The following is a 27,867-nucleotide window of genomic DNA, read 5'->3' on the forward strand; positions in this document are numbered from 1 at the left end:
ATAAATGCCTTAACATTTTCAGTTCAGTTCAGTCGCTCAGTCATGTCCGACTCTTTGCGACCTCATGAATTGCAGCACGCCAGGCCTCCCTATCCATCACCATCTCCCAGAGTTCACTCAAACTCATGTCCATCAAATTGGTGATGCCATCCAGCCATCTCATCCTCTGTTGTCCCCTTTTCCTCCTGCCTGCAATCCCTCCCAGCATCAGTCTTTTCCAATGAGTCAACTCTTCTCATGAACATTTTCAAGTGGGCCCCAAATATTCATTCTCTGCTTAAATTTCATAAAAGAAGATAAACAGTGCTGTTTAGCTCTCTGTGAGTGTCCTGTGAATATTTACGTTTTCAGGATTTCCTGGAAAACTCCAGGATGCCTGCTTAACTGTTTTACGTTTCATAAATGTTACGAGTCTGTTTTGGTCTCAAACGTGAGGTGAGCGTGTGAAGCCTGTTTTGGTTAGATGGGATTCTCACTGAAACCAGTCCGGAAGGGGCAGGTGACCTGATTCCATGCAGTTGCCAGGCCCATTAACCAGGTGGTTTTGCCGGTTAGTGATGGATGTGGGGGCTTGCCTGGTGGTGCAGTGGTAAAGAATCTGCCTGCAACGCAGGAGACGAGGGTTTGATCCTGGGTCAGGGAGAGCTCCAGGAGAAGGAAATGGCAACCCACTCCAGGATTCTTGCCTGGGTCATCCCATGGACAGAACAGCCTGGTGGACTACAGTCCATGAGGTCACCAAGAGTCAAACACAACTTAGTGACTCAACAAAGAGACATGTTGAGACCACCAGACTGCCATCTCCAAAGGGGGGAAACCATTTTCAAGGTTTGAGGGTGCCAACAAATGTGGGAGTTTTAAAAATTCCAATTAATTTCTGATTAAAAACAGTGCTATACCTTGACTGAAAACTTCATGTGTATGAGTACATTCGGCCCTCAGTGTCCATGGTTTCTGCATCCGTGGATTCAGCCAACCACGGATCTGACTCAGCGACCTGCAGATAGTAACCGTGGTCCACCAGTGGCTGACCGCGATGATGGGGAACCCCAGATGGGGAGGCCAGCCGTGGGCCCTGCGCATCCACAGAGCTCAGTGTGCTGGAACCCCACCCCCACGGAGACCCACGATGGCTCTCTATATAAATTTGTATTCTGTGCAAACCAGAGGTTTAACTAGTGTATTTCCATCTCCCTATCTTTAACTACTTTTATCATTTATTCAGCCAAAAAACTAACCATGAGGTTGAATAATGTTTAATGATGAAGCACTCCCAAATCAGACTCTTTGTAAAAGCACATTTACCCCTCTGTGAACCAAGGCTTCATTGTTTTAGGCCTGACCTATTAGAGGGGGCCCCGCCATTCCATTTATGGGTGACCTTGTTGGACAAATACGATCCTACCCACTGAGGGTGACTTCCCAGAAACTAATAGAAAACCGCTTTTGCATCTGGAGAAAGGCCCTGGTGCTCCCTGGGTCTCTTATAAGCTGATCCTTCCACACTCAGGAGAGGAGCACCCCATGCTCCCGTCTCACCACCCCTGACAGATCACCGACCTCTCTTCCAGGTTGATAAAGAGACAAACACCGACGAGGCCGGCAGTGCCAGCGTGGCTGTACGCCCCAAAGACCGCAGCAGTCTGAGTGCGCGCCAGCGCCCCTTCGTGAGGAGCAGCGTGATCGTGCGCTCGCAGACCTTCTCCCCCGGGGAGCGGAGCCAGTACGTGTGCAGGGTAAGGCTCTGTGGTGTCAGGGGCCTAGGGGTCAAGAGTCTTTGGGGTCAGGGGCCTAAGGGGTCAGGGGTCTTCGGGCTCAGGGTCTGCAGGATCAGGCGTCTTTGAGGTCAGGGGCCTAAGGGGTCAGGGGTCTGCAGGGTAAGGCTCTGTGGGGTCACGGGTCCACGGGGTCAGGGGTATGCGGGGTCAGGGGTCGCAGGGTCAGGGGTCTGCGGGATCAGAGGCCTGTGGGGTCGGGTCTGAAGGGTAAGGCTCTGTGGGGTCGGGTCTGCGGGGTCAGGGGTCCGCAGGGTCAGGGGTCTGCAGAGTGACAGATCAGCAGGGTCAGGTGCAGGTCATTTCTGGGGAGCTGCCACATCCACCCCCTGCCCCCGGGGCCACGGGCATCTTCAAATTCAAATTAGCAAATACTAATGACTAGAAATGCCAGAAAATATACATGAAATATCACACTCCCGGTCGTTCTTTTTAGTGTGGGTTGTGGAATTTTTTCCTTTCCTTTCTTTTCCCACATTTACCATCTGTTCGTTTCTACTGCCTTTGATCTGGCAAATAACTGACCTTAAGGGCCTGGCCGCTCAGTCTGTCTGGACCCCAGTGTGTATTCAAAACCTTCAGTGACGCAAGAGCTACGGTGGCTGGTGTATTTCGGCAGTGTATCGCGCCTGCTTCAAACCACGTTGGTCCTGCCGAATTAAAAATAGTGAATTGCGTTTCAGAACAAAAATCGCCTTCATTGATGCCTCCAAACAGATTCGTAGTTCTGTGGAGAGTATTGTGTGATATGTATCAGTTTATCACATTCTAGTTCCATAAGTATTTGTAATTTATAGTAATTTAGTTTTGACGTTACAAAGTGAGTTAGAAAATACTTAAATTCTAAATTTATCCATTCAGTTCCACAAACATTTTTATTAAGCATCTGCTATTTATTAAGCATAACTGCGGATATTTGGGATTCATCCGTGAAAAAAGACCCAGAGCTCTGCCCTTGTAAGGCTTTCATTCTCGTGAGTTGAGCCAAACAGTAAACATGGTGAATAACCTCTGACGTCTCTGGGTGAGGCCCAGTGCTATGGAAAACCGTAGAGCAAGTTAAGAAGGGTTAGGATGTTGAGGATGAGGGTCGCAAATTAAAGTATCGTTGAGAGCAGATGTCCCTGGAAGGTGATGTTTCAGCAAAGACCTAAAGCAGGTGAGGCAGTGGGGACGGCCCACCCGGGTGAGGGTGTCCTTGATGCTGTGACCTCACTCTGACCCTGAGCTCTGTGCCTCACACAAACTTTTCTTCTAAAGAATGGATAATGCATATTAGCTAACGATTCAAAGGATAATTTTATTTCAAAATGTATGTAATTATCTTAACACATAACTTTTAACTAAAATCAAAAGGTAATTATTTAATAAAATTAGAAAAGCATCAAACAGGGAAAAACTTGTTTGAGGAAGATGTTTTAAAAAAAATTAACTGTGGAGAAGGAAATGGCAACCCACTCCAGTATTCTTGCCTGGAGAATCCCATGGACAGAGGAGCCTGGCGGGCTACAGTCCGTAGGGTCGCAAAGAGTCGGACACGACTGAGCGACTTAGCACGCGCACACAGGTGATGTCACTGATCCTCAGAACACACTTTTGAGTTGCAAGGGCATAACCCTCTGTTAAAAGAGAAAAAAAAGACAAACTAGTAGCTACGTTCTCTCTGTGATCAAGCTCTCAGTTCCAGACTTCCTCTAGCACAGGGTGTTGCACTGATTTCTTTCTTCCTTTTTTCTTTTTTAATCCTTTGTTGCCAGTTAAATCGAAGTGACAGCGACAGTTCAACGCTGGCTAAAAAATCACTGTTTGTGAGGAACTCCACCGAACGGCGAAGTCTGAGAGTCAAGAGGGTATGTAGTCCATCGGCAGCATCCCGAGGTCGCGGACCACCCCGAGTCGGGCATGTCAGACGCAGAAGCCCAGGGCCTTGGGGCCTCCTTGCTCCATGCTCCTGGTCTGTGGGTTGAAGCCACTGTAATCGTGGAGACACAAACGCAGTGTCTGTTCCGGAGAAGGATGAGTTAGAGACTGCTCATTCATCGCTGGGGTAGAACCTGTGATAGCGGAGGATAGATTCGGTATGAAGTGTGGACGGAGAAAAGGCTGCTGGGAATTGGGGGCGTCTTGGCCACTGGGGGTTGGGGGAGGCTAGCTCTGGCGCAGCTGTGGGGAGAGTATAACACCTGGTACCTTGTGTGAAGGGCAGATGTCCTGGTAAAGGAGCACGTAAAGGGGACGTCCTGGTTTCAGCAGCTTGCTTAGAAGATAGATCATTTCAGAAGACTAAGATCAATGTAGATGGAAAAGCTCAAGTCAGGTTTTCCTGGGAGCCAGAGATCTCTGGATAAGAGTGCAAGGACCGCTCTGGGCAAATATTTGAATAATACAGTTGGAGTGTTCAGAAACTCCTGTTCACTTACCTGCAGCTGAAATGCTAATGGAAAGTTTTCGTTTGCTAATCTTTTGTTTTGGGCTGATTTCTGAAGTTGCTTTGTATCGGCTTAGAGTGTCTTGCTCAGTGGGAGCACAGCCCTGTGTGAGCTAAGCTATGCAGTGAGCTCACCTTGTCTGGAGAATCAGAAACCCTCCATGGGGAAGGTCTCTGGCCCTCGGACGACAATCTCAAAAGAAGGTGGTAGCTTTGTTGGGGTAATGGAGCAGGATGCTGGGCACTGCCGGTAGGTGGCCTGACATGGCACGGGGCCCAGAAACACATTCAGAGAAGGAGTGACCCTGCTTGGCCAGAGCTTGGGCCTGGTGGACCGGAGTGAAGACTGGAGGGCATGGTGAATCGTTTGTCTTCACCAGCGACCCCAGTTTAATGCCTCTGGGCAAAGTGCAGTGACTGGTTAACACTGCGCTTTCTGATTTAGCTTCCTAGTTACTTGACAGTCATAAGCACATTTCTTTTTTTCCAAAGGTAAATATGCAAGCATTGATTCAACCTCAGCATTTTCAGGACATTTTCAAGTATAGCTGTTTCAGGTTACCAAACTTTATGCTTTAAAAGCACCTCAGTTTCCATCAACTAGAATGAAAATTCTTTTCCACTCGTTCCTAAGTCCCCTGCACTTTTTTAAAAAAGCTTTTTTATTTTGTATTGGGGTGTAGCCAATTAACAATGTTGTGGTAGTTTCAGGTGAACTGTGAAGGGACTCAGTCGTACATATACATGTATCTGTTCTCCTCCAAACTCCCCTCCCACCCAGGCTGCCACAGAACACTGAGTAGAGTCCCTTTTGCTAAACAGTAGGTCCTTGTTGGTTTTCCATTTCAAATATAACAGGCAACCATAAGTTCATTCTCTTAGTCTGTGAGCCTCTTTTTGTTTTGTAAGTTCATTTGCATCGTTTTTTTTAGAATCCACATATAAGGGATTTCATAGGATATATCTTCCTCTCTGTCTGACTTGCTTCACTCAGTATGACGATCTCTGGCTCCATCTATGTTGCTGCACGTGGCTTTGTTTCATCTTTTTACTGGCTGAGTGATATTCCGTGGTAATAAATGAACCACATCTCCTGTGGCCGGTCCTCTGTCGATGGGCACTTAGGCTGCTTCCCTGTCTTGTCTACTGTAAACAGCGCTGCAGTGGACATTCAGTTCAGTCGCTCAGTCGTGTCTGACTCTTTGCGACCCCATGAATCGCAGCACACCAGGCCTCCCTGTCCATCACCAACTCCCGGAGTTCACTCAGACTCATGTCCATCGAGTCCGTGATGCCATCCAGCCATCTCATCCTCTGTCGTCCCCTTCTCCTCCTGCCCCCAATCCCTCCCAGCATCACAGTCTTTTCCAATGAGTCAACTCTTCGCATGAGGTGGCCAAAGTACTGGAGTTTCAGCTTCAGCATCATTCCCTCCAAAGAAATCCCAGGGTTGATCTCCTTCAGAATGGACTGGTTGGATCTCCTTGCAGTCCAAGGGACCCTCAAGAGTCTTCTCCAACACCATAGTTCAAAAGCATCAATTCTTCGGTGCTCAGCCTTCTTCACAGTCCAACACTCACATCCATACATGACCACAGGAAAAACCATAGCCTTGACTAGACGGACCTTAGTCGGCAAAGTAATGTCTCTGCTTTTGAATATGCTATCTAGGTTGGTCATGACTTTTCTTCCAAGGAGTAAGCGTCTTTTAATTTCATGGCTGCAGTCACCATCTGTGGTGATTTTGGAGCCCCAAAAAATAAAGTCTGACACTGTTTCCGCTGTTTCCCCATCTATTTCCCATAGGATGCTTATATCCTTTCAGATCCTGTTTTTCTCCAGATACATGCCCAGAAGTGGGATTGCAAGGCCCCTGAGCTTTTAAAAACACATACTTTTAGAGAATGATAACACTCTTCAGAGAACTTTTAACCAGAAGTGTTTTATGAATTGGGTGAAGCTGAAAAACAGGGGAGTTACTGATAAACCTTAGTTCCCAGAGCTTCTTGAACTGGATAAAGGTTAATCCGGAAACGTCATTTAGGAGATCATTGTTGATGGCTTTTGAAGTGAGCAGGTGGAGTCTAGTAGATGCGAGTGAAGAAGAGTATTCTGATGTAGGAGTTACAGCCCAAGACGTGAAGGGAGCTGAAGGGAGCAGGACGGGCGTCCTGGCTGGGAAGGCAGGGTCCCCACGAGAGGCACAGGGTTCCGGGGGCTCGTCCACACACCCCTTCCCAGCTCAGCAACACCAGGGAGATGGGCAGAGCTTACACACAAGCACACCCTTGGTTACACACTCACCAGCAGGCTGTGCACACGGGATTCTTTACAAACCCTCCTCGTGCCCGACAGCTGGGAAGGGTTTCTGGTCTTGAAACAGTCAGAGAGGGTGTGTGTCCAGATGATTCTGCTGTCTGTTAGAGAGGAGGTTGAATAAAGGGAATGCTAATAAGATGCTGAAACTCCAGTACTCTGGCCACCTGATTCGAAGACCGGACTCATTAGAAATGACCCTGATGCTGGGAAAGATTGAGGGCAGGAGGAGAAGGGGGTGACAGAGGATGAGATCACTGGATAGCATGAATCAATGGACATGAATCTGAGCAAACGCTGAGAGGTAATGAAGGACAGGGAAGCCTGGCGTGCTGCAGTCCATGGGGTCACACAGTCAGACAAGACTGAGCAGCTGAACAGCACCAGTAGTAAGAGCAGCAGAGAACGTTCCAGCAGGATACACTGGGCGGAGAAGGGGAATCGGAGGAGACAGTGAGCGCTATTCAGGTCTGGGCGACGGCTCTGAAACGAGAAGAGGGATGGACGGACCTCTCCCTCCCGTCTGTCATGAGCGCTGTCGTCATGCCAGCCCTCCCAGCTGGGATACCTGTCAAGCCTGAGTCCTTCTCTCTCGTATCAGGCAGTACCCGTTTTCATGAGCAGTAATCCCTTTTTTTCCATCCCCACTGCCAACAGTCTAGGCAGGAAACATCCATCTCATCTCCCTCCACCCCAGTAGTCCCACCCACCCTATCTGAACACCTTTCCTCACGCAGGTGTGACCCAGCCCTGAGCATCCCTCCCTGCCTTCCTTCCTGTGACACTGTCTCACGGTTATCTATTGTTTACTGTCTCTTGAAAGTCTCACTCAGTCGTGTTCAACTTTTTGTGACCCCTATGAACTATACAATCCATAGAATTCTCCAGGCCAGAATACTGGAGAGGGTAGCCGTTCCTTTCTCCAGGGGATCTTCCCAACCCAGGGATTGAACCCAGGTCTCCCATATCGCAGGTGGGTTCTTTACCAGCTGAGCCACAAGGGAAGCCCAAGAATACTGGAGTGGGCAGCCTATCCCTTCTCCAGTGGATCTTCCCAACCCAGGAATCAAACCGGGCTCTCCTGCATTACAGGTGGATTCTTTATCAACTGAGCTATCAAGGAAGCCCTATTTCTATGGTTTTCTATTGTTTACTGTCTCATATTGAGAGGGTAACAGGCAGGAAGGCCAGGGGTCTCCAAAAGCTTCCTGCAAAACTCAAGCTCTCAAGTCTGGAGTCAGTGTCTGTCCCAAAACATACATTGTATCTCTTCAAGTAAGCTCATAAAGTAAAGTTAGTCCTGTAAAGGCTTCTGTGTACTTTTTGGATCCTCTGGATAGTCTCGACCACAACTGGTACTGTTTGAATTTCAAGACTGAGGCAAGCCCTCCTGGAAAGGTGCCCTGACTCTCAGCCTGGTCAGTTGGGAGCCCCAGATACAGGGGCAAAGTCAGAGGACAGGAGGGAGCTGAAGGTTTCACACCCAAATCTGTACCCTTAGGACACAAGTCTGGCATGTCTCGCAGAGAGATAAAGAGCAACACATAGGGCACTTCTACCTATTTCTCTTGTTTTCTATGGAACTGGTCTAGTTGTGAAACAGTATCGTTAAGAAACCCTTCAACTGGCCAATGTTCCCCATCTTTCAAAGGATACCCAGCCATTCAGTATCACGGAAGATCAGGCATGTCTTTTTAAACACTGGAGATCAAACTTGTCCCAGCTTTTTTTTTAAGGGAAAAAAAAAAAAAAAAAAAAACATTTTAAAGGAGTGGGAGTGGTTCTGGAACTACTAGCTCCCATCTGTAAGAGAGAAAAAAGCAGCATCCACAGCCATGACTTTTTCAGCCAGAAGCATCCTTCCCTGCTCTAGGTGGGGGTGTAGACAGACTTTCCACCGAAGCTTTCTTTCCCTGGTCGGACTTAGTCTGTCCCTTACCGACACAGGTGTCTTACTCTTCCCTCCCGGTTCTACCTCCGAGGGGGTGGAGATGCACCAGGGGTAGACCTATGGCACCCCAGACTGACTTGGTTCCCTACCATCAAGACCTTGGTGTGGTTTGCTCTTTGCCCTGATGCCACCAGGGTGGAGCAGAGTAGTTTTCCCAGAACGTTTGCCAAGCTAGGACTCCTCGGGGAAGCGTCCGTCTTTATTTGCCTCTGTGCATTCCTGAGTGTAGTCCTGACCGCAGGAAAAGCAGAGAGTCGTAAAGGGATGAACGGCAACCGGGATGCCCATTCTGAGTGTCTCCATGCCAGGATATGTGATAGCAAAAGAGGTGGTGGAGGGCTGGCCAGCGAGGAAGAAGTGATTTTTGTCCTTGAGCTCTTAGGACCAGTCCTTCCGGTTCATTTCCACAGATTCCACAAAAGGAGTATCTAGGGAGTTGAGAGTTGGGAGTTGAGCAACTTCCCTTTCACTCTTCACCTTCGTGCATTGGAGAAGGAAACGGCAACCCACTCCAGTGTTCTTGCCTGGAGAATCCCAGGGACGGGGGAGCCTGGTGGGCTGCCGTCTATGGGGTCACACAGAGTCGGACACGACTGAAGTGACTTAGCAGTAGCAGTAGCAGGGAGTTGAGACAGACACCACCAGAGAACCTCCTCGGGTCTGCTAAGAGCTAGTGCTACCAAGGGAAGAAGCCCGTTGCACTTCCAATCAGACCAGATCCTGCAGTCCCCGATCTGTGTCCTCAGAAACCTCATGGTCACCAGCGGTGCTTCTGTCCACATAGACAGGAGACGCAGCTGTGACAAAGACTCACTTTCAGGTCGCTGGCTCCTGAGGCCAGCAACCAGGAGAGTGACCTCTAGCCTGAGAGACGTTCCTGGAGCTGGAGTTCCACCTCACTCCCAAACGTGTTCCTGTAACTTTCAGCTCCTAGCAAGGCTAGGCGCTTCCATGACGACCAAGCTTAGGGTCTAAGTAAAAGCACATAGTAATGGCATGAATCACAATCCACTGAAAGTCTGTGATCCAGCAGATTATGTTAGTAGTTCTAATTCCCCACGCAATTACGAAATGGTCCAAGAGACCAGGAAAAGGTGACCGAGGAAGGAAAGTTCGGTGCACACGCTTTGCCCATCTCTGGCCGCTCTCCTAGCAGGGACCTTGGGTGCCTCTTGGCATTGGCAGATCAGTATGAACCCCGACAAGGTTCCCCTTTTAGGGGCTGCCTTCAGTCATGACGAGGCACCGCGAAACCGCAGAGCAGGGCTCATCGCTTGCTTCTCGCGGGGCGTGTCATTCATTCTCACAGGCACACTGCAGAGTTAGTAAAGTGGAAAACGTGCATACTGAGAAATCAGAGAGGCTAGATCCCAGACGAGCCCCCAAGATGATAGCCAAACGATGTAGGATTCAAGATCTCTGAAGAAGATTTAACTCCAGGACCAGGAACCAGGCTTGATCACTCAAGAGTTTTTATATAGCAGAGTTTTATTAAAGTATAAAAAGCGACAGAGAAAGCTTCTGACACAGACATCAGAAGGGGGACGGAGAGTGCCCCCTAGCTGGTGTTAGCAAGGGAGTTATGTACTTTTTAAATTAGTTATTACAATAAATCAAAAGAATATCTCAAGGTTATAAAGATCTTACTAGGCCCACTCCCATAATTTACATTTTAAGATAACAGGATTAGCCAAAAGGTTCAGGAAGGAGAAACTGTCCTCAAGCAGGATACATGTTGTTATATAATCCTTAGTATAGAGTTTAAACTGAGTTGTTTGTTGTGTTATCATCAGTTGGGGACTTAAAGAAAAACAGACATTTAATGTGACTTAGACTAAGGAATGTAGGGGAAACAAAAAGATGTTTGTCCTTTCCTTCTCCATGAGGATTCCAGGCCCCTGTCTCCACTTTGAGAGCCCCAGACCCTTTTCTCCTCGAGCCCCGGACTTCTTATCAACCTGCCTAGGAACTGACTCTCGACGTCATCCTCTAAACCAGTTCCTCTAGGTCAGAAATCATGTCTTCTCCTCCTAGTGTTTGTTTTGCCTACAGACCCCCCGCGGGGGTCTTACTCATACACGGTCAATGATTATTTCTTGATAAGTGGATAAGCTTGGCCCCAGAAGGAACACAGTGATTCAGGGGCGAGAGTGGGTGTCAGACAATGGGAAGTGAGGAAGGAGCCAGAGTCGAAGGACGTTGGTTAGAGGAGGGCGTCCGGACCCCAGCTCCGCTGAGCTGGGCGTACAGAAGTGATGGGCAAAGGCGTGCACTGCGGGGACACAGGTGCAGGCCTGACTCAGAGTCAGTTCCTCACGACGTATCTGCGGTCTGCAGAGGGCAGCTCTGGGCAGTCAGCTGGTCAGGCTGAGCTAGGCTGCACCCTGGTAACAACTTCAGAGACTCTGCAGTTCAGGGCAGGACAAGCTCGTTTGCCTTGGCCGAGCATGCTCCGAGGTGGGCGGTGCCTGGTTCCTGTCTCCCTGGGGACCGGGCCACCACCCCTTGGCCCTCAGCGGCAAACATAGGAGCCCAGGAGCCCTCCTGTCCCGGGACTGCCACTGCAGCGGGGCTGTCGTGTCGTGCTCTAACCCCGCAGGCGGTGTGCCAGCCGGTCCTCCGGAGGGCAGCACCCGAGTGCCCCGTGCGGACCTCCCTGGACCTGGAGTTGGACCTGCAGGCCTCCCTGACCCGGCAGAGCCGCCTCAACGACGAGCTGCAGGCCCTCAGGGGCCTGAGGCAGAGGCTCGAGGAACTGAAGGCCCAGGGCGAGACGGACCTGCCGCCAGGTGTGCTGGACGACGAGCGCTTCCAGAAGCTCCTGAGACAGGCGGGGAAGCAGGTACGTGGCGCCTGAAAGCCTCTCCCCAGTGGAGGGTGCCAGCCTGCACCCCGCCCCACTCCGGTCTTCACACCCAGCGTGTCTATCCCCGTCATGTTTCTCCTGCCCAGTGGCAGCCATGGCATCAGACCGCAGAGAGGAAAGAACCACAGCACACAGGGCATCGGCTTTGGAGAAGGGTCTGCCTCTCCTGAGTACAGGTGCTTTTTCATCTCTGTGTTTACCAGCTCTGTGTACAGGCAGGTCACCTGAGTCATGAGCTTTTCTTTCCCGTCTCTGAAGTTTGCTGTCCCCAGCTGGAGACTGTGTCCCCTGTACGCCTTGCATTCTGGCCACGGAGGTCAGTGAGAACCACTGGCTTCTCTCCTGCTTGCTCTGCAGCCCCACGTCCACTCCTTACACACACGGGGACACCCCAGTGCACACTTGCACGTGCACACACACCCCTACCCCTTCATGTCCACCTGTCTCCTGCGGTTGGGGATTTGTGGGGTTTTCAGCACTGTGGCCATAAAGTGTCTAGCAGTGAGCGAAGAGCCTGCCAGTTGTCATAAAAGATATGGCTCCCAGGGAAGCCGTGAACAGAAGTCAGTGGCAGAGCCCAGGCTGGCCTTCCTCGTCCGGAAAGCCACCAGGCCTGCAGGTCACACACGTTACCTTCCTTCTTTATGGCAGGAAGTCTGTTTTGCAGCTCAGAATAAAAAGGGAATCAGAATCAGTGTCTTCGTGCGCCATACAAGCCCCGTGGGAGGCAGAGCGAGGAGCCGGGACTGTAAATCATCGAGGATCATGTTCCCGCTCCACCCGGCTCCTTAACGTGACTGGGACTAAATCACTGGACTTCCCTGTGGGGCAAGCCCCTATCCAGTACTCTGAAGGTTAATCACACTCTCCTGAAAGTGAAAAGTGAAAGTGAAAGTCGCTCAGTCATGTCCGACTCTTTGTGACTCCATGGACTATACAATCCAGGGAATTCTCCAAGCCAGAATACTAGAGTGGGTAGCCTTTCCCTTCTCCAGGGGATCTTCCCAATCCAGGAATCGAACCGGGGTCTCCTGTATTGCAGGCAGATTCTTCACCAGCTGAGCTATGAGAGAACCCCACCCTCTCCTAAAACCCGGGGCATAACACTGGCTTCCCAGATTTCAATCACAGGACCCTGTGGACGTTAACACTCCTGTACAGTTTGGGGCACCTTTCTCATTTCAGTAGCTTTTGCAAAGAACAAACTCCTAGTCCTACGATTGCTGTTGTATCAGCTTGGCTGTAAACCAGACTTTGTCCTGTCTCTTAAGCCTGAAGACCTTATTCTTTGACTCTAAAGTGTATAGCTGCCTGCGTTAATAACAGGAGCCCAGAAGGGTCCCACTGACGGGAGGACCCATCAGCTCGCTGCAGGCAACGCCATCAACAAAGCCATTTTCCCGCCTGTCTCCTAGTGCCGACTGCCTACCTCTGGCCTGAGCTGACCTCTCTTGTAAGACTCCGAATTTCGTCACCCATTTCCTTTACTACCCTCGCTGCCCCCACCGTGACCAGTGGTCTCCAGGAGGCAGGACCACACTTAAACCTCGCTGCTGGAGCACCCACTTGGGAGGCCATGGGTGCCCAAGCGAGCTTGTGTCCCCAGCCCCCCGGCTCAAGTGACCCCTCCCGACGCACACTCTCCTCCCTGCTGAGGGCCGCAGCGCAGCTCATCCTCTCTGCAGCTGGAGGCTCTGTGGAAACTTAGGGGTCGGGGCTTCCCCTGCCCCCCCCCAACCCCAACCCCTCCCCCAGGGTGTCTACAGTCTGCTGGGTGAGAAGGACATCACTTTATAAAACTCTGAGCCGCTCGCCCCTGTGCACTTTTCTGGCACAGTGTGTCAGTTTTATATCAATAAACAACTTTTAAAAGGCGTGAGACAGAAAGAAAGGTAAGAGATTGAAAGCCTGTTCACCAAAATTTAACGGTAGCTACTTCTTGAACGTGGTGCTATAAGTACTTTATAATTTTTTAATTTTTTTTTTTTGAGAGGGAGGGTTACTAGGAGTTCTAGAGGTAACTAAATGATCCCATATTGCCTATATCAAAAGATTATTTTTTTAATGGGTTAAAGCCCCCCCTTGCCCCAACCCAGGGGCTGCTCCCTGTGGTCGGTGCAAGGTGGGCTTGCGCGTGTCTTCCCCTCCCCCAACCCCGGACTTGGAGAAAAGCGCCCGCGGCCTGCGCTGCCCGCCCCGCTCCTGACGGGAGCCCCGGCAGCTTCCAGGCCTGAGAGCGCGACCTCGGGAACCTCCGAGTAACGTCCTGGGGGCCCTGTGGTTCCGTTTCCGCGCCAGGCCGAGCAGTCCAAAGAGGAGCAGAAGCAGGACCTGAACGCGGAGAAGCTGATGCGGCAGGTGTCCAAGGACGTGTGCCGGCTCCGCGAGCAGAGCCGCAAGGTGCCCCGGCAGGTGCAGTCCTTCCGGTGAGCGCGGGGACCCCGGGGGGCCCGTGCCTCGCAGGGTCCAGACACGGGGCCTGGGAAGGGGCGGTGGGGGAAGGGGACGGAGGGGTGGTGAGGGGGAGTCGGGGGAGGGAACGGAAGGCTGGAAGGGGTGGCAGGCCGGAGCTGGGTGATGTGACTTCTGCTCTTGTACGCACCAGCCTAACGTTTCCAGTAGGGCAGCTCAGGGAGCCACGGCCTGTAGACAAGCAGAGATAAAAATCTGGAGCCAGGATTAAGGATCAGGTGGGAGATAAAAATGCCAGCCTGCATCCTACGTATAGTGGTTCCCCAACCAGATGTGGGTCCAACACCCCAGGAGGGTGAGAAGGTGACCAGCAGAGGAGATGGCTGGGGTGCTGGAAGAACCTGCCAGAGAGGTGGGTGGGGGTGGTGATTGGTCCTGGTCTGGGGTCGTGGTGAAGGATGTTGTCAAACACAGCAGCAAGAAGAGGCTTGACACTCCCTGAACAGAGAGCCATGTGATCATCCAAGGACACTTTCAGTGGAGCGGGGAGGGGGACACAGAAGAGGTGTGGCTTTATTGGCTGTGGGGTGTGTGTGTGTGTGCATGTGTGTGGGGCGGGAGAGGTGCGTGTGTGTGTGTGTGTGGTGTAGAGGAGACTGTAGGAAGCTCCTGGTGGAAGGGGAGAGACCCGAGGAGCGTGTTTGATGGCAGAGGCAGGGTGACGTGGAGGGGCTGGACGGGAACGGATGGGGTTTCGTGCCAGAGGGTGAAGTGGGAGGTCAGAGTCGCCTGAGTGAGTCCAGGGGGGCGAGAGGGGACAGGCGCATCATGGGCTCAGACTCTTCTTAGTATGCTGCCCTGAAGAGTCAGCATCTTCCTGTCTCCATTCAGCTCCAGAATCACTCTTGGAACTTGCAGAGGATGCTGCTTGGGGTGGCGGGGGGTTGTGGAACTGCAGGGCGGCAAGAGGAACCTTCTCATGCCTTTGGTGCTGTGGTCACTTGGAGAGTAAGAAACACAGTCATCCAACCCCAGCAGTTACTAACCCCAAAATAAGTTGTAAACACTCCCCAGTCCTTTAGCATCCAGACCCACGCACGTCACCAGGCAGGTGATGCAGATGAGGGAGGTGGGCCAGGATAAGGCATCTGCCTGGAGGCCTCCAGGCCAGGGTCCCTCCACAGCCCCGGGGACACTGCCTGAGCTGCTGTCTCACCTGGAATCAAAGGTAGAAATCAGGAATTTGATATGACCTGTCTCAAGTGGAAACCCTGACAACTAACTCGGGAGTTTATAAAGCACCATGTAAGCCGAAGACATTTGTTTTCAGAGAGTGTCAAAGCAGAGGTCCCAGTATTGAGGTCTGTCTTCAGTGACGTCATGACCACTTTCACCTGCCTCTTCAATTCTTCATTTTATCTCATGGAATTGAGCAAATGGACAGGACTCTGCACCACAAAAATAGCTCTCCTTCCAGTTTCCTGGGGGTTTTCATGCTTCCTTCCTTCTCTCTCTCTCTCTCCTTAGACTTGGAGCTTCTCTCTTCAGTCCTTGCATCTTCACCATCGTCCTCAACCATCTAATCTGTATCCCTCCTTATAGCAGCCAGCATGCCCCGCGTGGGGACCCCCTCAGCAGACTGTGTTCCACATGAAGACTTTGTAGAGGATAGACCTATTGCTCCTGCCTTGGGTGGCACTGCAACCCTGAAACCTTCTTTCTTTAACACTCTGCTGACCTCTGAAGACCATCCCACCCCCTTGTTAGTCACTTTGTGCCTCTAAGGTTGTTTCCACCATACTCGCCCCTGCCCAAGTCGGATTCGGGCGGATCTGCCTTTACAATGGTCAGGCCCCATCTCTTCTCCCATCTCGTCCCGGTACCCATCACTTGTTAAGTTGCCCCCGACCTTAGCGTGGTATTGAGTTTGAAGAATTTTCCCAGGAGCATCTACTTTTCTGTAAGGATTCTGGCCTCTGGAATTCTCTGCCCCCTGGTCGAGAAACACGCAGGCCTAGACTGACACCCCCCCCCCGCAATGATTTAAAAACTGAGGTTGGAAACGCTGGAAGGACCTTACTACCTCTGTCCACAGAGTTGCTGCTGTCCCTCAGGTCCTTCGGACAAAGGGGAAGGCAATCTTGATTTTAAATGGAGTTCTAGCTAAGGACAAAAGCTCCCATCCAGGCCTGCAGAGACACTGGCGTCCTTGGGACTGTTTCTCTCAGGCCCAGAGCATTTTCAGCATCCTGTTTAAGCTGGTGTGTTTCTCACCCCTGGTTCCAGGGAGAAGATTGCCTACTTCACCAGAGCGAAGATAACCATCCCATCCCTGCCCGCTGATGACGTGTGACCACATCGCCAATGAGCTCGTGTTTTCCACCTCTTCATTTCTTAGGGAGGGCAAAAGACTGAACATGTGTCTTGTTCGGGATTTTGTTTTGTAATATAACTGTCAACTCTTAAAGAGCTTTTATTTCACATCAGATTTTCAAACATGTTACTTTGTGAAGTACCTTGAATATAATTCTTATTTGTTTAAAAAAAGAGGAAAAAAAAAATCAGATAACCAAAACAGGATCACCCAGTACCCAAATGTACAGTATTGCCAGTGGGCTTTATTTTATAGAAATGGAATAGAGGCAGGACCCCACATGTATCCCACTGGACCGACTGCTGAAAAATAACTTGGTTTAGCAGAAGGCGGTTTCGCGTTTCCATTGTCCTCCTCTGAGCCACCGTGAGGCTGGCAGCTGGTGACCCTGGGTGCCTGAGGGCGGCTCCTTTCACGGGAGCAGGAGCCTCAGTGCAGGGTCCCAGGTCCACGTGGGACAGAGGGCACGTTCATCTCCATCACCTCTGTTGGAACACCATGTCCTGAGAACAGCTTCCTTTTTGTCCTTTTCTATGTGTCTAAAGAAAATAAAAACAAAACGCTGAGTATAAGAAGGTAAGGATGCAAAGGAGCCGTTCTCCTGGCAACACTTCACATCTCGTGACGTGTGTCTTTAAAGGCCGGGAAATGCAAGGGGAAGAAGGCCAGTTCGCCTCCAACACAACAGAATCAGCACATCAGTGAGCAGCCGCTGCTTCTCAGTCGGCGTGAGCGTAAGTGTTCACACCCACGTGCCAGGCGTGCACCAGGCGGGTTGGGTGCGAGGCATGAGGGTGGTACCCGGTAGAGGAAGGTAGGGGCCCGGGGCTTGGAGGAACGGCAGTGCCGGCGATGCGAAGGGAGACGCGTCAGCCTCATGCGGTGCAACTGGGAGCAGAGGAAGGGATGTCTTGACTGAATCGGGGTTGCCAAATACTTCAGTAAACAGATTTCGTCAAACATTTACTAGAAGTTACTTTGCAGCCGTCATTTTTAGGGAATCCTGTCTGTAAATTGTGGTAAACTGTTAGGATGCAAAGAGAAGAGAGTGCCTGGGAAGATTATTAAATTGAAGTAAAGGCTGAGTCACTTGTTAAAAAAAAAGAAAGTATATTCCAGACGAACAAGATGGAAACCAACTAAAGTTCCCTCCGGTGGAGAATGTTAGCTTACCCAACTCAAGCACTTCTTAAACAAATCCCCAGTGTAGTCCTGCCTGCATACAAGGCTTTTAAAATAAAGTTTTTGTGCAAGTTAAGCCATACTTTCTACCCAGTCTGTAATACTGGAAGAGGCAGGGTTTGGTGAGCCACCTTAGGTAGCAAGTGAAATCAAAATTTTTTTTTTAAGAGATGAAAAAATTATCTTAAAGGAATGGGTCCCATAAAACAAGAAACATGAGTTCTATTCCTAAGCTAGAATCCTCATTGGTAAGAATTTATATTTGAAAGAAATTACACATGTTTTGGAAAGTTCATTTTTTCAGAATCAGAATTCAAATCAAGCCATTTCTGAGCCTAGAACTGGAATGACTTTTCCTAAGTGTCCCCACCGTTTATGTACAAAAGTCTCTGAAGTGATAACTGGACGTGACAGTACTTTGAACAAAAACCAGCCTCGTGAATTGACTGAGCACAGTCCTCGCAGGCAGCCCAGTTCATCCTATTAGGTGACCGAGGAGAACCGGAGAAAGAGCACCGGTCTTCCTTGTCAAGGTCAAATGTGAAAAACAGAAGTTTATTTAATGTAGAGTTAAATGAAGGTCAGCTGTCTTCAGCTTCTCAGTTTGACCATGAAAATGTTTATAGGATTATGTGTGGTTGTACCGTACGATTTTATTTTCTTCATTTATTTATTTACGGTCTTATTTATGTTCTGTTTAATATATAGTTTGGTTCTGGCCATCTTAAATGTTTGACATAGAAGAGGCTATATTGGAATATTTACAGCTTTATAAATTCCATCAGATTAGCTGTTAACTTTTTGTACTACACAAGAGTTTCAGACAGGCATAAAAGAGTAAAAGCTGTCTCAGGCTGGTAGTTAGCAGTTGTATGCAAGATGCTTCGGTCTTATTTTACAGCATTTGCTCATTTCTAACATGAAAGACAAACTTATTTTAATATAATCCTTTTTCACACTTTAAAAATCAGCAATAGTGTTATGTATTTATAGGCAGCTTTTAACAATCCTGTCGTATTTGTACTAACCCAAATGATTCACAGTGACAAAACATTTTAATAACTTGATCACAAAACCATCTGGACAACATGAATTTTAATATTATAAATACTATTTTTTAAAGGTAGAATTTATTCTTCACAGGGTAAAAAGAATGTAATATTTAGTTCTCAAGTTTGAATTATCAGTATGTTATTACAATTTTGTATATCAGAATCTAAGTGTTACAGGTACAAAAAGAATATTGCTAGCCAAATGAACAAAGTTTAGCTGAATCTCTGTAGCATGCAAATCAAATAAATTTAAAATCTTTTTTGGTATTACTTTATATTGTATTAAATATCAAAAGCTCAGGACTGAAACTAAATATTTAATCAGGTTAAATTCTGAATATGTTTCTGTTTTAATTTGTCTTGTTTGTAAAAGTATGCAAATACATCACATAGATTAACTCTGGTTTCTGCACTTTTCATGTGTTCGTGGATGGGAAAAAAATTCAGTGTTTTTTTTTTAAACAAAGATACATATTGCCTAATACTTTATTTCAGTGTCTTTATTGTTCACTTAATTTTCCTGACTGGCACAAACACAAAAGTTTACTCAAACTATGTAACAAACAAATATAAGATCTTTCAGGAAGAATTCCTCAAGCCCACACTTGTGAATAGCTATTGGCTGGACCATATATATCAATGATTCTTTTAAAAGGGGGCCTGGGGAGGGGTGGTGCTCTGCCCACAGCCCCCGGTCCTGGCCCACAGCGCCCCTGTGCCTGCTCCATCTACTCCAGAACACGGGGCACAGAAGCAAAAGCATATCTGTGCGGTAGATTTTTACATGAATCTTTAAACCTCCAGGCTGCCCTGTGCTTCAGACAGTCTCCAAAGAGGCACTGAGCTCTACAATTAAAAAGGAGATGGTGTGTCCCCCATAGGCATCTCTCATGCTTTCAGACAACCAGCGATTCTTTTAGTATAATCAGACAGCCAGACTTCTGTTGTTTAGTTGCTAAGTTGCATCTGACTCTGCCACCCCATTGACTGTAGCCTGACGGGCTCCTCTGTCCGTGGGATTTCCCAAGCAAGATACCTGGACTGGGTTGCCCTTTCCTCCTCCAGGGGATCTTCCCAACGCAAGGATCAAATCCATGCGGTTCTTTACCACTGAGCCACCAGGGAAACCAGACTTCTGGTTTCAGTATAACATGATTTTAAACACTTAAAAGAAGTCAATGATTCTCAGTAACATTTTCATTTGCCAAGTGATTTTATCTCTATGAATAACACCTTCAAAAGATGTGTAGGTGCTAATGTAATGTTTTATTAACCAGTTCCGTGCAGTCACTGAATCTGTTTTAAAATTGAGAAAACCCATCCCCAGTAATGAGTATGATAACTATTAAGTCTTGAATGGTTTTGGTCTCAGAGTAGAAGAAAATAATTTACCACCCTAGAAAGAAATGACAATTTCAGAAACAGCAAAGGAAAATGCATTTTAGAAAATGGAAAGCATAGTGAATGGGTGACCATGTAACCAGGAAATCCTACCAAATCATCCGAGGAGGAGACACCGCGGACCCCTTCTGGCTTAGAGTTTCAGGTGAGTGGTTTTCATCTCCAGATGCAGACGGTGAGGCTGCGTTTCTGCCACTGCGTAGTGGCCGGAAGCCAGGGGAGCCTGGGTCCCGCAGGCAGCCCAGTTCAGCAGACACCCTCCTAGCAGGAGAGAAAATCCAGCAAACCAGCCGATAAAGAGGGCCTCTCCAAACTCCCACCTGGGCACAATCTCGGGGATGCGCTTGTCCCAGAACTCCTGCACTGTCACGTGGGCCACCCAAGAGACGGGAACGAGGGCTGTGACGCCCGCTGTCCAGAACAGAATTCCTCCCAGGATCAACAGCCGCTTCTTGACGTCCCGCTGTGTCTCTCCAATCCTCAAGCAGTCCAGGCCAAAGCCCGACACCAGCAGGCCCAGGAGCCCCAGCCCATTCGAGAGGAACATTAAAACCCTGGAGATCCTGAGCTCAGCAGGCAAACCCAGGAAAGACTCGAAGTCCTTGCACTGCATCCCCACCTCCTCCTGCACGACACAGGCTTGCCAGAGCCCCATGGTCCAGTTTTCCATTTCATTTAAGTCCAGGTTGAAATTCTTCCATTGCGGCAGGTAGTTTGTAAGACAGGATAAAACCCATCCCAGCAAGGATAATGAAATTCCAACTAATTGTACCACTGCCCTAAACACTAAAGCCATCATAAAATCCTGCGACCTTAGCCAGGCTCACCCCTGTCTTTCAGTGGCTGTGAAAAGTGTGACACTTGTATTAATATTATCACTTGCTTAGCTCAAAACGGTTTTTTCATTGTGTATATAGGAGGATTCTTGCCAGAGTTGCTATTGTTCGATTCTGTGTTGAATAGATTTCAGAAGGATAGGGAAATAATTTTGCAAACCAGTCATGCCAAGGTGTGGCCAAGATCATGTTCACGTCCTATGGACTGCATTTCGTAGTGTGCAGTTTGTCCCCAAAATAACATGAACTGGTAATAACCCTCTCATTGTGAATGCATAAATGGTTCTCATGTTCCCAAACTTTCTGATAAGTCAAAGAATTAAGAAGTCTGCAGGCAAAATGTTTAATTGACGTTTGGGTCAACTCCTGCTGCTTTTTATCTAATTGCACCTGTCAGACTTTCTCCTTTTCAGAGGTCTCATATTTCAGTACGCCTGTTGTGGTGTTATCAGCTCTAAAAATAGGTTCAACACAAAGTATTTCTTAACCAAATCAAACAGAGAAATTTCTTCTGTAGGCTTTAAATCGGACTTTTGTTTTTTAATCTCTTAGGCTACATATACCCTATAATATATCAAACCATTCTGAACTAAGTATCAGGTCTGTTTAACCCCAGTGCCTTCCTGACAGCTATACTCATGTGGGCATAAATACTTGCTATTTTTTGTTTCTTTCTTTTCCTGAATAATTATGCAGCAGAAAAGTTAAGCAGTAGTACTGTGTAGGTTAGAATCCACGTCCGTTTCAGTTTGTCCCCATGCTTATAACTTTTAACTGAACAAAGAAATGTTTTTTTAAGTCTGAAGCTTTTGAGGGAAGAGACAAGAGAAGAGATTGGCTGGTATTTTAAATCTCAAGAGTATCACAATGTACTGAAAACCTTCAGCCTCATAAAGTCCTGCATAGCAGGGTTCCTAGTAATTTCCTAAACACAAACCACCTCTGTTCAAGAAAGACCAAGTCATTGTTGTGAAAATGCTACTTTGGAGAGGCTTAGCATGTGGTTTTGCTAGTACAGAATGCTTAAAGGATTTCAAATTGTTAGTTTAGTTTTTTTTTTTTCTTGAGGAAACAGGCTATCATTTTCAGCTACGAACAAAACCAAAAACAATTTCTAATACCAAATTAACATATTAAGCTTAATGCTGACTCTCTTGAACAATCACCACTACGTTTTGATTGAAATAACCAGATCAATGAAATTTCTTTTGTTCATACCTATGTAATGCTTACCACAACAGTTTTCTTTTAGATATAAGATTGGCCTCTTCTCCAGGTTTGGGGAAGATGAGCTTTCTAGGATAGAAAAGTCATTGTCTGATGAGAAAATGTGAGCAGCACAGAATTAGTTACATAACGAAGACCCCTTTTTCCTGCAGACACTCCATCCCAGTTGATGAAGGAAGACATGCCTCTCTCTTCTCCTCAGTGCCTTATACTGAAGGGTTGGCAGTTCCATTTTCCAGGTATGCACACTGAGTTTGCATTTCTGCCACTGCGTAGTGGCCGGAAGCCAGGGGAGCCTGGGTCCCGCAGGCAGCCCAGTTCAGCAGACACCCTCCTAGCAGGAGAGAAAATCCAGCAAACCAGCCGATAAAGAGGGCCTCTCCAAACTCCCACCTGGGCACAATCTCGGGGATGCGCTTGTCCCAGAACTCCTGCACTGTCACGTGGGCCACCCAAGAGACGGGAACAAGGGCTGTGACGCCCGCTGTCCAGAACAGAATTCCTCCCAGGATCAACAGCCGTTTCTTGACGTCCCGCTGTGTCTCTCCAATCCTCAAGCAGTCCAGGCCAAAGCCCGACACCAGCAGGCCCAGGAGCCCCAGCCCATTCGAGAGGAACATTAAAACCCTGGAGATCCTGAGCTCAGCAGGCAAACCCAGGAAAGACTCGAAGTCCTTGCACTGCACCCCCACTTCCTCCTGGACAACACAGGCTTGCCAGAGCCCCATGGTCCAGTTTTCCATTTCATTTAAGTCCAGGTTGAGGTTTTTCCAATGTGGCAAGTAAGTCGTAATAATGGATAAAACCCATCCCAGCGATGAGAGCAAAATCCCCACGAATTGCATTGCTACTCTCAAAACTAAAGCCATTGCAACAGATCTTAGGACCCTTGCAACCCCTATAGGAGCTGCCGTCTCGAGGTGGGCAGTAGCGTGACAATCTCGGTTCAACGCTGCTCAGGGAATATAAGCTTTGGTCATTAACTCTTTGTGCACTCTGAAATGCGTTTTTGTTCTTCTCAAATATAGTATTTCATGTAAAGGACGAAGGGCTCTGTTAAAACTATGAGTTACGCTTTCCGATAAGGATTTGATCTGTTACCTTCCAATTTGCTTGGTAAAATTCTATCCCCTATGCTTGATGATTATAAGTCTAAGGATGAACAAAGAGGGCTCTATGACCCCTCACCCTAAAATACAACAGAAATCTTTGTGCTTCAATATGGATTAATTAGATTTTAAGTGGTGATAAAAGGCCAGCTCTTTCTACAACAGGACCTCATTGTAATAGCTGAATCTGAGATTTCAGAGATGCAAAACAAGACCTTGTAAAGAAAGGTAGACTGTTTGTCTATAATCTTTACTCTTCTCAGGCTTCCTTAACCTACACGAGAACCTGGCCCATGTTCTTGAGTGTCCCAGGGACTTGGCTGGGACTTGGCAGAGAACGTTTCCCTCAGATTCCTTTGAAAGGTAGAGGCGGGTTCACTGGATTAATTAAAATGAAAGACACCAAGGCCATGCCCAGAGGTACCAGCTGAGGAAGGGGGCATCTCTGGATTTCATTCTGAGAATTTCTCCATCCTTGTTAAGGACCTGAGATAGAACCTGATTTCTTAGTATCCAACAGGTAGTTATTTTTTTGTCCAGAATCAAGCTGTCTTCACTATCATTTAAGCCACAAAGACAAAGCAGCACCAGGCAAGGAAACTCCTACCAATTCCAAGACAAAACAGCTTCCCTGGGGCTGAGCTTTGAGGCTTCATCTTGTCTGTGTGTGTGTGTGTGTGTGTGTGTGTTTTCTCACTACGTTTTAATTTATTAACTGAAGAATAATTGCTTTACAGAATTTCATTGTTTTCTGTCAAACCTCAACATTAATCAGCCATAGGTACTCATATATCCCCTCCCTTTTGAAACTCCCTCCCATCTCCACCCACCCCCCCATCCCACCCCTCTAGGTTGATACAGAGCCCCTGTTTGAGTTTCCTGAGCCATACAGCAAATTCCTGTTGGCTATCTATTTTACATATGGTAATGTAAGTTTCCATGTTACTCTTTCCATACATCTCACCCTCTCCTCCCCTCTCCCCATGTCCATAAGGCTATTCTCTCTGTTTCTCCATTGCTGCCGTGTAAATATATTCTTCAGTACCATTTTTCTAGATTCCGTATCTATGTGTTAGAATACAGTATTTATCTTTCTCTTTCTGACTCACTTCACTCTGTATAACAGGTTCTAGATTCAACCACCTCATCAGAACTGACTCAAATATGCTATGGTTCAGTGATATTCCCTTGTGTATATGCACCACAACTTCTTTATCCAGTCATCTGCCGGTGGACATCTAGGTTGCTTCCATGTTCTAGCTATTACAAACAGTGCTGCAATGAACAATGGGACACATGTATCTTTTTCAGTTTTGGTTTCCTCAGGGTATATGCCTAGGAGCAGGATTTCTGGGTCATATGGTGGCTTTCACATCATCGTGATTATCTGGGTCGTGAAGATCTTTTTTGTACAGTTCTTCTGTGTATTCTTGCCACCTCTTCTTAATATCTTCTACTTCTGTTAGGTCCATACCATTTCTGTCCTTTATTGAGCCCATCTTTGCATGAAATGTTCCCTTGGTTTCTCTAATTTTCTTGAAGAGATCTCTAGTCTTTCCCATTCTGTTCTTTTCCTCTATTTCTTTGCATTGATCGCTGAAGAAGGCTTTCTTATCTCTTCTTGCTATTCTCTGGAACTCTGCATTCAGATGCTTATATCTTTCCTTTTCTCCTTTGCTTTTCGCCTCTCTTCTTTTCACAGCTATTTGTAAGGCCTCCCCAGACAGCCATTTTGCTTTTTTGCATTTCTTTTCCATGGGGATGGTCTTGATCCCTGTCTCCTGTACAATGTCAATAACCTCATTCCATAGTTCATCAGGCACTCTGTCTATCAGATCTAGGCCCTTAAATCTATTTTTCACTTCCACTGTATAATCATAAGGGATTTGATTTAGGTCATACCTGAATGGTCTAGCAGTTTTCCCTATTTTCTTCAATTTGAGTCTGAATCTGGTAATAAGGAGTTCATGATCTGAGCCACAGTCAGCTCCAGGTCTCATTTTTGATGACTGTATAGAGCTTCTCCATCTTTGGCTGCGAAGAATATAATCAATCTGATTTCGGTGTTGACCATCTGGTGATGTCCATGTGTAGAGTCTTCTCTTGTGTTGTTGGAAGAGGGTGTTTGCTATGACCAGTGCATTTTCTTGGCAAAACTCTATTAATCTTTGCCCTGCTTCATTCCGTACTGCAAGGCCAAATTTGCCTGCTACTCCAGGTGTTTCTTGACTTCCTACTTTTGCATTCCAGTCCCCTATAATGAAAAGGACACCTTTTTTGGGTGTTAGTTCTAAAAGGTCTTGTAGGTCTTCATGGAACCGTTCAACTTCAGTTTCTTCAGGGTTACTGGTTGGGGCATAGACTTGGATTACTGTGATATTGAATGGTTTGCCTTGGAGATGAACAGAGATCATTCTGTCGTTTTTGAGACTGCATCCAAGTACTGCATTTCGGACTCTTTTCTTGACCATGATGGCTACTCCATTTCTTCTGAGGGATTCTTGCCCACAGTAGTAGATATAATGGTCATTTGAGTTAAATTCACCCATTCCAGTCCATTTTAGTTTGCTGATTCCTAGAATGTCGACGTTCACCCTTGTCATGATGGTGTGATCACTAATCTAGAGCCAGACATCTTGGAATGTGAAGTCAAGTGGGCCTTGGAAAGCATCACTACGAACAAAGCTAGTGGAGGTGATGGAATTCCAGTTGAGCTGTCTCAAATCCTGAAAGATGATGCTGTGAAAGTGCTTTATTCGATATGTCAGCAAATTTGGAAAACTCAGCAGTGGCCACACGACTGGAAAAGGTCCGTTTTCCTTCCAATCCCAAAGAAAGGCAATGCCAAAGGATGCTCAAACTACCGCACAATTGTACTCATCTCACATGCTGGTAAAGTAATGCTCAAAATTCTCCAAGCCAGGCTTCAGCAATACATAAACCGTGAACTCCCTGATGTTCAAGCTGGTTTTAGAAAAGGCAGAGGAACCAGAGATCAAATTGCCAACATCCGCTGGATCATGGAAAAAGCAAGAGAATTCCAGAAAAACATCTATTTCTGCTTTATTGACTATGCCAAAGCCTTTGACTGTGTGGATCACAAGAAACTGTGGAAAATTCTGAAAGAGATGGGAATCCCAGACCACCTGACCTGCCCCTTGAGAAACCGGTATGCAGGTCAGGAAGCAACAGTTAGAACTGGACACGGAACAACAGACTGGTTCCAAATAGGAAAAGGAGTACGTCAAGGCTGTATATTGTCCCCTTGCTTATTTAACTTCTATGCAGAGTACATCATGAGAAACGCTGGACTGGAAAAAACACAAGCTGGAATCAAGATTGCCAGGAGAAATATCAATAACCTCAGATATGCAGATGACACCACCCTTATGGCAGAAAGTGAAGAGGAACTAAAAGAGCCTCTTGATGAAAGTGAAAGAGGAGAGTGAAAAAGTTGGCTTAAAGCTCAACATTCAGAAAACGAAGATCATGGCATCTGGTCCCATCACTTCATGGGAAATAGATGGGAAAACAGTGGAAACAGTGTCAGACTTTATTTTTTGGGGCTCCAAAATCACTGCAGATGATGGCTGCAGCCATGAAATTAAAAGATGCTTACTCCTTGGAAGAAAAGTCATGACCAACCTATACAGTATATTCAAAAGCAGAGACATTACTTTGTCGACTAAGGTCCGTCTAGTCAAGGCTATGGTTTTTCCTGTGGCCATGTATGGATGTGAGAGTTGGATTGTGAAGAAGGCTGAGCGCCAAAGAATTGATGCTTTTGAACTGTGGTGTTGGAGAAGACTCCTGAGAGTCCCTTGGACTGCAAGGAGATCCAACCAGTCCATTCTGAAGGAGATCAGCCCTGGGATTTCTTTGGAAGGAATGATGCTAAAGCTGAAACTCCAGTACTTTAGCCACCTCATGAGAAGAGTTGACTCATTGGAAAAGACTCTGATGCTGGGAGGGATTGGGGGCAGGAGGAGAAGGGGATGACTGAGGATGAGATGGCTGGATGGCATCACGGACTCGATGGACATGAGTCTGAGTGAACTCCAGGAGTTGGTGATGGACAGGGAGACCTGGCGTGCTGCGATTCATGAGGTCGCAAAAAGTCGGACACCACTGAGCGACTGAACTGACTGACTGAACTGATGGTGGCTTTCTTCCTAGTTTTTAAAGGAATCTCCATACAGTCTTCCATTGTGGCTGTATCAGTTTACATTCCCACCAACAGTGCAAGAGCATTCTCTTTTCCCCACACCTTCTCCAGCATTTATTGTTTGTACACTTTTTGATGATGGCCATTATGACTGCTGTGAGGTGATATCTCATTGTAGTTTTAATTTGCATTTCTCTAATAATGAGCGATGTTGAGCATCTTTTCATGTGTTTGTTAGCCATCTGTATGTCTTCTTTTGAGAAATGTCTGTTTAGGTCTTTTTCTCATTTTTTGATTGGGTTGTTTTTCTGGTATTGAATTGCATGCACTACTTGTATATTTTGGAAATTAATCCTTTGTCTATTTTTTCATTTGCTATTATTTTCTCCCATTCTGAGGGTTGTCTTTTCACCTTACTTATCGTTTCCTTTGCTGTGCAAAAGCTTTTAAGTTTAATCAGGTCACACTTTTTATTTCCATTACTCTAGGAGGGGCGTCATAGAGGATCTAGCTTTGATTTATGTCATGAGTGTTCTGCCTATGTTTTCCTCTAAGAGTTCTATAGTTTCTTGTCTTACATTTAGGACTTATATTTAATCCATTTTGAGTTTATTTTTGTGTATGGTGTTAGGAAGTGTTCTAATTTCATTCTTTCACATGTAGCTGTCCAGTTTTCCCAGCACTATTTATTGAAGAGGCTGTCTTTGCCCCATTTTATATTCTTCCTCCTTTGTCAAAAATAAGGCACCCGTAAGTGCGTGAGTTTATTTCTG

At 47.3% G+C, this 27,867-nt stretch overlaps 3 protein-coding genes across 3 annotated transcripts in view; 1 reads left to right on the top strand and 2 right to left on the bottom strand.

Moving 5' to 3' along the window:
- The window catches only part of WWC2 (WW and C2 domain containing 2), a 148,914-nt gene extending 130,076 nt beyond the window's left edge, over positions 1-18,838 (top strand). The window contains exons 19-23 of the mRNA XM_069573191.1: positions 1,572-1,736; positions 3,533-3,625; positions 11,070-11,312; positions 13,635-13,762; positions 16,035-18,838. Of these exons, the coding sequence (XP_069429292.1) occupies positions 1,572-1,736; positions 3,533-3,625; positions 11,070-11,312; positions 13,635-13,762; positions 16,035-16,101 (696 nt within the window). The 3' untranslated portion in view covers positions 16,102-18,838. The remainder of the gene's footprint in view (positions 1-1,571; positions 1,737-3,532; positions 3,626-11,069; positions 11,313-13,634; positions 13,763-16,034) is intronic.
- A 1,052-nt stretch (positions 18,839-19,890) lies between these two features.
- Positions 19,891-20,584, bottom strand: CLDN22 (claudin 22). The gene has a single exon (XM_069573192.1). The coding sequence runs from the start codon at positions 20,554-20,556 to the stop codon at positions 19,891-19,893; it is 666 nt and encodes a 221-aa protein (XP_069429293.1). The 5' UTR covers positions 20,557-20,584.
- A 1,442-nt stretch (positions 20,585-22,026) lies between these two features.
- On the bottom strand, positions 22,027-22,689 carry LOC138430898 (putative claudin-24). The gene has a single exon (XM_069572916.1). The coding sequence runs from the start codon at positions 22,687-22,689 to the stop codon at positions 22,027-22,029; it is 663 nt and encodes a 220-aa protein (XP_069429017.1).
- Between the last annotated feature and the right edge of the window lie 5,178 nt (positions 22,690-27,867).

The sequence above is a fragment of the Ovis canadensis genome, chromosome 26 (assembly GCF_042477335.2).
Source record: "Ovis canadensis isolate MfBH-ARS-UI-01 breed Bighorn chromosome 26, ARS-UI_OviCan_v2, whole genome shotgun sequence".
NCBI lineage: Eukaryota > Metazoa > Chordata > Mammalia > Artiodactyla > Bovidae > Ovis > Ovis canadensis.